Raw genomic sequence first — 8,606 nt, 5'->3', positions numbered from 1 at the left:
CTGAAACATATTTTGTTTCCAATTTATAATTTTAATGAATCCCAAACAGGGCTAAGTAATGTTTAACACAAGGGCGTTAATGAGCCTTGTCGAGTCAACTCATATCAAAATATTGTGGCTTGAGGCAAGCAAATTCGCAAGCTCTTCAAACTTGCCATGTTATTTTTATTTCTTTAAAATTCACTTGAAAGTTATATTTTTTTCACTGTGCAAGCGGCTCAGACGAAAAAAATGTCAATTTAGCCTATGACTGACTCCTAATTTAACATCAAGGATACGTTTGATTGTAAATATTTTTCATGAAAATGTGTTTTTCACATAAATTTCTATTTTTGTGTTGTTTGATTATCAATTTTTATTTTTTTTATTTTTGTTCACGTGATCATATTTTCCTCAAAATCAAGGAAAATATTTTTTATAGGAAGTAAAATTTTATTTTCCAGGGAATTCATCCTCTCTTTATCTCTCTCTTCTATCCACTATTTCTTATTTACCTAGTAATAAAAAATGGAAAAGTATAATATTTTATAGGTTGAAAATTAAATCAATAAAACAAATCTAATCGACAATTTCCATATAAGTAAATTTAAAGCAATTGAATTACTTAGAATTTTTTTTCCCATACAAATTTCATGCTTATAATCAAATACACCCTGAAAGTATATTTTGGATAAAATCAAAAAAACAAAAATCAATTATTGCAAGTGTCATTCGAGGAGAAGTTGTCGATACGTGTGTATTTAAAGTGTTAATTTCCCAACTTTAAGTAGATATTGCAATAATTTCAAGATTCACTTGACACACATCTAGTTAGACTTCGTTGAACTTTTAGCAGGCATTGCAATCATTTCGAAATTTACGTTAACTTCTTACATTAGCCCCCGTTTGGCCCTCATTTTTTTAAAATGAGAATGGGTGGAATAGTGTTTTTTGAAAAATGAGTGGTTGAAAAAGAAGTAAAAGTTTTCGATTTACGTGTAATATTATTTTATGGAAGACTATGTTGTTGAAAATAGGAGAGAGAAAAATAGAATAGAATCTAATTGAATTTAATGGGGGTCAAACGGGGCTTATGAAACAAGCATACTTTGTTTACGTGAAAGTAAAAAAAATTTCAAAAAAAATTAAAATAAAAAAATCAATAACATTTAGGAATACAAAGTATTTACTAGTAATAAGTTTTCTCCTAATAAATCAATCTGACTGTTGAAAAGTGTTACCAGTGATAAGCTTTCTCCTAATAAATCAAACTAACTGTTAAAAAAATTGTCATAATTAATTAGGGATATATAAGTAATTGAATTTTATTTTAATTACCATTTTTGTAAAGCAAACGCGGGAGCGCAAAAATTCAAACAATTCATTAGTACGGACGGGTTTTACTGAAAAACCGTGCGCCAAAGCCCACGTCATTCCACAAATCCAATACCGGCATATTTCCCATAGTACCCCTACACACACTTCACACACACACTCTGCCTCTCCCACAGACAAAAAGTAGTTCCCTTCTCTCCCCTCATCTCTTTCTCTCTCTATCTCCCATGGAGAACCAGAAGAGCTCTGGGAGACGCCACGAGTCGAGTTCATCGTCATCTCGGAGAAGCTTGAAGAGAAAGCCGGACGAGGAATTTGAAGAAGATCGGTTAAAGATTGTTCGCGACGATTCGATTTCTCTTTCTCCTCGGGGAGCGCAACGAGATCTCGTGAGTGAAATTCGTTCACAAGTCGAGATCCTTGAGTCGGCGTTCTCGTATACCGAGGCCGATCGCGCGTCTGCTAAACGAGCTATCCACGTTCTATCCGAACTAGCAAAGAACGGTAAATTAAATTCTGCAAATATGAATATTGTGAAATTATGTGTTTGGCACAGTTTATGAAGTGTGGAAGTCTTGGATTTAGAGTTTGGTGTTTTGATCTGCGGGGGAATGATATGTGCGTGGTTGCAGAGGAAATAGTGAACGTGATAGTGGACTGCGGGGCGGTTCCGGCATTAGTGATGCATCTACAGGCACCGCTTGCGTTGAGAGAGGACACTGATCCGAGGCCTTATGAACATGAAGTCGAGAAGGGGAGCGCCTTCACACTTGGACTCCTTGCCATCAAAGTAAATCGCGAAACTCAGGGTTATTGGTCATATTAGTCTTTCCTTGGATTATTACTCGTTCAGCTAATCATGGTTAGGAAATTTTTGCTTTCTGCTACACGGATTGTGCGCAGAAGTGCTACAATATATCCACAGTTTCAATTGGAAATTATAAATTTTGAAAACCAATGTCATATCCATCTATTTTGATTCCTTCCCATAAATTTCATACCTTATGAATATCTTAACTATTTGGATGGCGTGTTCTACTTTTGTCTGGTGCATATCGTGGGCAACATATAGAAGTTATAGTTTTGTTGGATGGTTACAACCATTGGTAATTATTTGCAAAATGCTTTATCAAGATGTGATATGTAGATACCATAGTTTTCAGCCACTCGAGATTTTAAAAACTGCGTAGATTTTGTGGCAAAACATCTTTAAAGGCTTGTTCGGTAGTGATTATGAGAATTGATTTTTTGACCATTAGAGAGAAAAGTCGAGGCCACCGAGTGAAGAATTTAAAAATGACGGTTGAAATAGTGAAAAAATGGTAAAAAAATCACTACCAAACAGGGCCTAAATTTCATCTGTCACAATCTAAAATTGTTTATAATGCAAATAAATGAGGAGGTCTTAGTAAACATTAAACACGTTGCAGAAAGCGACAAGATACTTTTTGACTTACCTGGATAACGTTCATCTAATCACTCATGCTTCCCTAAGGTCCGCGAGTACATATGCTTTTAGAAAAGGGGTTGTAAGTTTACTTTGTTCACATGAATGAGATCTTTTTGTTCACTCTGCTTCTTGTCTACTTTACAGCCAGAGCATCAACAGCTCATTGTTGATGCTGGAGCTCTACCGCATCTTGTGGATCTGTTAAAGAGGCACAGGGAAAATCAAAACTCCAGAGCAGTAAATGGTGTTATAAGGAGAGCAGCCGATGCAATCACTAATCTTGCCCATGAGAATAGCAGCATTAAAACTCGTGTTAGGTTGTTTTCTGTGCTAGTGCCTAGTGTTGCATGTCAAATACTACGCTTACGTATTAACACTAAAATTATAATTCAGGATCGAGGGTGGTATCCCCCCTCTTGTCGAACTGCTTGAGTTCCTTGATGCCAAGGTGCAGAGAGCAGCTGCTGGAGCTCTGCGAACCCTTGCCTTTAAAAATGACGAGAACAAGAATCAGGTTAATTGATTTTACGAATTCACAAAATTACATTCCATGGTATTACCTCTTTTAGCATTTAGTTTTGGTCACTATTTGCAGATTGTGGATTGCAATGCTCTACCTACTCTTATACTAATGCTGCGGTCTGAAGATGCTGCCATACACTACGAAGCGGTTGGCTATAATCTTCTTTTCTTACTATATTGATAGATTTGGTATTTAATACAATCTGCATGTCAAATTGCGTCTATCATTAGACTAGACTTCTAATTTGCCAAGTGTCAGGTTGGTGTTGTTGGGAATCTGGTCCACTCATCACCGAATATTAAGAAGGAAGTCCTCGCTGCGGGAGCTTTACAACCTGTCATCGGGTTACTTAGGTAATTTTGAACATGCGGCATTAAGCGGTGGTCAGCAGCTACCATTTCTCTCCCTTTTAAAGTCAAAACTTCTGTGGCACTGTCTTCCTTTTTTTTTTTTTTTTTTTTTTTCCCTTTCCCCTTTAACTTTGTGACAAATAAAAGGTGGCAGGCCATTCATATTTTTTAATCCTGTCATCCCAGAATCCAGCAAGTCCATGCACTACTGCTGTCACCTAGTAATCGCCTACCAATCTTAATTTATGCACATTCATCCCTGTCTTTATTTTCATCATAGTTTCCTTTTCCATCTTTAATTTTACTTGACCAGTTCTTTATCCCTTTTCTTTTTGTGCAAGTTATGTCTCTTAATTTCAAGCTCTCGCAATCAGTGGTTCTTCTTGGTTGCGTCTTGTTATATTGTGACGAACTTTGTTCTTCCCTTTGGATAACGGAACTCGATTGAGGCGATGGATGTGAGTTTTAGTTTATGGAGATGGACTTGTCCTCTTTATGATGGTTGGGTTGATTGGTAGGAGTAGTCAGAAACTTATTGATATTTTATCGCCCTTCTCCCATCCCATCTCTTTGCATTTTATGTTTGTATTAATATCAAAAGCACAGTTTCCAGTTTTGCTCTTTAGTAACACCCGTGGAACCATATCTGAGTGAAGGTTTCTTTATGATAAATAAATAAAAGTCCTTTAGCTGGCTTCTTTTGGTGTAATGATGTACCTTTTTTCTCAGGAAGTCATCGAAATCTCTTAATCTCAATTTTGATTCATTCAAGATGCTTCTTTTTCATTCATCAACTTGACAATGTGTGTCCCTAATTTTGTAACAGTTCCTGTTGTTCGGAGAGCCAAAGAGAAGCTGCTTTGCTGCTTGGGCAATTTGCTGCTACCGATTCAGACTGTAAGGTTGTCGATAATATTTTAACTTTTCAGTTGGGTTGAAATCACTTTCTGGACATGCATTGTTCATTGTGATAAATTTTATCGCTACCCCGAATACCTCTTATCATTTCTGGATGATGCTTTTCCAGGTGCACATTGTCCAAAGAGGTGCTGTGCGGCCACTAATTGAGATGCTTCAATCACTTGATGCACAATTAAAAGAAATGTCAGCCTTTGCACTGGGGAGATTGGCTCAGGTAATGAATGTCAAATCTTTCGAGTCTTATGAGTTTCATATCAACTTTATTTTTCCTTTATATGTTCCATTGAGACAACCTTTGTTTCGGTATCCTGAATGATATATGGCTTTTGATATTTCTGGATGTTTCAAGTATTCTTCCATTGAATATAATGCAGTCTTACTTTTTCTAGATGGGTTTCAGGTTGAGGGTTCATTTTGATGAATGTTCACATGGATCACAAAATGGAGCGTTATTACTTCCATATTAGCTAAAACATGTTAACTGTCTGACTTGGCCTGTTTTCTTTCCATCTTTCACTGAAACCGTTACGTTATATTTAAGAAGGAAGAAATCAGTTTCAAGATGAATGAGGAGGCATCTTTAGATACAAAATGTATGGATACCTGACAGCTGACCATTTTTAAAAATAGAAATGCAGAAAGCATTGAATCAAACTTAAATTTCCCATAGATGGTGCATGTAGTCTCTTCTATTACCTCCACATATGAATTTGGATAAATGTGCTATAGAGGATATTAAGCCCCTATTTGGACTCCATTAATTCCAAGATGCATTTTTTCTCTCTTATTTTCAACCACACATTTTGCAGTAAAATAACATTACACATAAACTCAAAATTTTTCCTTCTTCTTTAATCGCACATTCTTCAAAAATATCACTATTATAAAATACATTTTTTCCCCAAAGCTAGTTATAATGGAGTCAAAAATAAAATTTTCATTCACTGCTTCGTCTGAATAATCCTTGATTAAGAAAAAGCACGTTTCAAGGCCAACTTGTATTTCTGGGCTTCGCGAAATTATTAGAATTCTTCTAGGATGAGATTTTCTGTGCATGTGTTTAATATAGATTGAGGGCCTGTTTGATTTTCATTAATTTATTTTATAGTTTGCTATAGTATCATTTTCAACCACATGTTCACACAATAAAATATTCTACACATTCTCCCAAAACTTTTTCCTAATTTTTAACCACACATTCTCCTAAAAGTACTATTCAAGACTCATTTTCTCTCCAATTAAAGGGAATCAAATAAGCACTAAGTAAGCTCAGTTTATTGCAATTATTTTCTTTCCATTTTTGAAAATCTTCTCATAGTCTTTTCTTGGTGCAAGACCATGTGTGGATCTTCCTTCACCTGTTTTGCTTTTTGAAAGGATTATGTACTTTTTCTCATGGATCTTATTAGTTAATATACTTGCCTTTGTGAAATTTCAACCACCCTTCATAGAAATGAATTACTTGGTGGGTGATTATGTTGTACATTCTGCTTTTATAGGACTCACACAACCAAGCTGGTATTGCCCACAGTGGTGGTGTATTGCCATTGCTGAAGCTTCTTGATTCCAAAAATGGTTCTCTACAGCATAATGCTGCATTTGCTCTTTATGGGCTGGCAGATAATGAGGTATCGTGTTTCTGTAGGTTACCAGTTATGATTTTAGCTCATTTCGTGCTAAAAAAGATTTAGCTTCAATTTGGTGATTTTACTCATGCCACTTGAACTTATTATCTTTGGTAATTTTTTTATCTAGGATAATGTTGCAGATCTTATCATGGTTGGAGGTGTTCAGAAACTTCAAGATGGTGAATTTATAGTCCAGGTACCGTTTCTACCTATTTGAATTTTGTGATAACAGATATATTGATTACTGGTTTGATTACATGGCTGTATATCCTGTCATGGGTAGGTTAAAGTAATTTCTCATTTTTCTTTTACCACAGCCAACTAGGGATTGTGTAGCGAAGACATTGAAACGACTTGAAGAGAAAATTCACGGACGAGTGAGTATCTTTGCTGCATCTAAATATGTGAAGAGGCATGAATATTTATAATTTTTTCAAGTGCCAATAGTGGCATATCATGGGCAAAATCAAGAGCTTGAACTTGAACTCACTAGTTATTCATAAACAATATGTAGATACCTGGAGAAATACAATATTTAGATATTATTGGAGGAAATGATCAAGAAGTCATCCCTTGTTTATTGAGTGCTCCAATTGTTTTATATATACAAATTATGTTCCCTGCCGATCACTTTATATACTGTGCCTGGTAGGTTTTGAGTCATTTGTTGTACATGATGCGTGTTGGAGAGAAAGTTGTTCAAAGACGAGTGGCCTTGGCCCTTGCTCATCTCTGTTCTCCAGATGATCAAAAGACAATCTTCATTGATAACAATGGTATATTATTTGTCAAATTTCTCTGTGAAGTTGCATTGCTGCTTTTTCATTCACTGGCCTCCTGAAATATATCCCAATTACCTGCTTCGTCTACGATCTGTTCTTGCAGGATTGGAGTTGATCTTGGAGATTCTGGAATCAACTAACTTGAAGTACCAAAGAGATAGCTCTTTGGCTTTATGCAAGGTGGCTAGTAAAGCCAGCTCACTTTCTCCTGTGGATGCAGCTCCTCCCTCCCCGACACCCCAGGTTCTGATTATGATCATTATTTTGGATGTGGCATCCATGTTTTTGTTTTGTCAGTCAGTCAATCAATCTATGTAATGTTTTTGCTTCAGGTTTTTAGCAGTTTTGTAATTTGCATGTCTTTTCAGCACTCTAACTCAAATATTAGGAGTTTTTAAACTAGACAGAGAAAACTGAAAGAAAATACTATCATTTTGCTTAACTAGAAATAATCAGTCAATTAAGCATATCAAATAAACTTGTTGCTATTTGAAGTTTGAAGCTAGAAACAGTGAGTTGTTTTGAACTTTTCGGAGACATGTTCGGTCAGCAGAAATGTAGTTTTATATAAATTAAGATTACTAGTAAAGTTGTGGAAGCAAAAGTTTTATATTTCCATCCCAATGATTTCCCGCAAAAAGCATGCTGCAAATGCCATGGAATCATGTGATAAATTATAAATATCCCCATTTTATCAACTTGTTTGTTTGTGTGCATTCTGAAACACTGCTGCTTGTAAGCAAAACCTCAATAGAAGTTGATCTATTTTCAGCTTTAACTCTTCTAATCTTTCTCAAGGAAATCCTTTCTCATTAGCAATAATTTTTACTGCTGCTCGTATTGCTTTCCTTAGCATAATTTTTATGGTGTCTTGCGTTGCTTTCCTGATTTTTTCTTTAGCTCTGCCATTTTTCATGCTGTATACACTTCCTTGTGGAGAGAAATGAATGCTTATCAATCTTTACTTTTGTATAACTGTTAGTAGGCCCTCTTAATTGATGGGTGACTAAGATGTTAATGTTTGTGGAATGCTGGAAGAAATGTCACTTACCTATTGAAGTCTTATGTTTTGAACTCTGCTCATATAGCTAATGTTATCTGCGTGATGGTATTTCACATCTTTTTGATACGTTGATGTATTATTATTTTATTTTATTTGTAGCAAGTAACTGTGCTGTCCTTGTTGCTACAGGTGTATTTGGGTGAGAAATTTGTAAATAATCCTACATTGTCTGATGTGACATTTTTGGTTGAAGGTGGCAATCTGTTCTCTTGTTTGCACGTGGACTTTATGTGAATGCTCATGTTGAGCTATTCCATATGATATTCTCAACATTATTTTGTTTTCTGTCTTCAGGCAAAACGTTTTATGCGCACAGAATTTGTTTACTTGCTTCGTCTGATGCATTCCGGGCAATGTTTGATGGTGGATATCGGGTGAGCATTGTTTTGGACTTAATACCTATATGGTCCCTTTTTCTAATATGTTGGTTGAGCGCTCACATTTTCTGCCTCGTGTAGAAGAATATATCTTATACAATCACGCAGTGAATGTACAATTGTTACACTTACACTGTACATGTATGTTACACCTTCACTTTCAGCAGCCAGCTAAGAATAATGCGCACGATCTACATC

General features: G+C 35.7%; 1 protein-coding gene across 2 annotated transcripts in view; it reads left to right on the top strand.

Annotated features, from left to right (window-relative positions):
* Positions 1-1,462: 1,462 nt before the first annotated feature.
* LOC111401990 (ARM REPEAT PROTEIN INTERACTING WITH ABF2-like) overlaps positions 1,463-8,606 on the top strand; it is a 9,113-nt gene continuing 1,969 nt past the window's right edge. Inside the window, exons 1-15 of one of the 2 annotated variants that reach the window (XM_023029998.1) lie at positions 1,463-1,818; positions 1,947-2,104; positions 2,909-3,081; positions 3,158-3,278; positions 3,360-3,434; positions 3,546-3,640; positions 4,464-4,539; positions 4,665-4,772; positions 6,058-6,186; positions 6,314-6,382; positions 6,504-6,563; positions 6,839-6,962; positions 7,072-7,211; positions 8,161-8,224; positions 8,326-8,405. In XM_023029998.1, the coding sequence (XP_022885766.1) occupies positions 1,542-1,818; positions 1,947-2,104; positions 2,909-3,081; positions 3,158-3,278; positions 3,360-3,434; positions 3,546-3,640; positions 4,464-4,539; positions 4,665-4,772; positions 6,058-6,186; positions 6,314-6,382; positions 6,504-6,563; positions 6,839-6,962; positions 7,072-7,211; positions 8,161-8,224; positions 8,326-8,405 (1,749 nt within the window). In that variant the 5' untranslated portion in view covers positions 1,463-1,541. Of the gene's footprint in view, positions 1,819-1,899; positions 2,105-2,908; positions 3,082-3,157; positions 3,279-3,359; positions 3,435-3,545; positions 3,641-4,463; positions 4,540-4,664; positions 4,773-6,057; positions 6,187-6,313; positions 6,383-6,503; positions 6,564-6,838; positions 6,963-7,071; positions 7,212-8,160; positions 8,225-8,325; positions 8,406-8,606 lie in introns of both variants that reach the window. The other variant, XM_023030008.1, reaches the window with a different exon arrangement.

Source organism: Olea europaea, chromosome 1 (assembly GCF_002742605.1).
Source record: "Olea europaea var. sylvestris chromosome 1, O_europaea_v1, whole genome shotgun sequence".
Lineage (NCBI taxonomy): Eukaryota > Viridiplantae > Streptophyta > Magnoliopsida > Lamiales > Oleaceae > Olea > Olea europaea.
The sequence above is the reverse complement of the archived record's forward strand: the minus strand, read 5'-3'. Positions and strand labels throughout refer to the sequence as shown.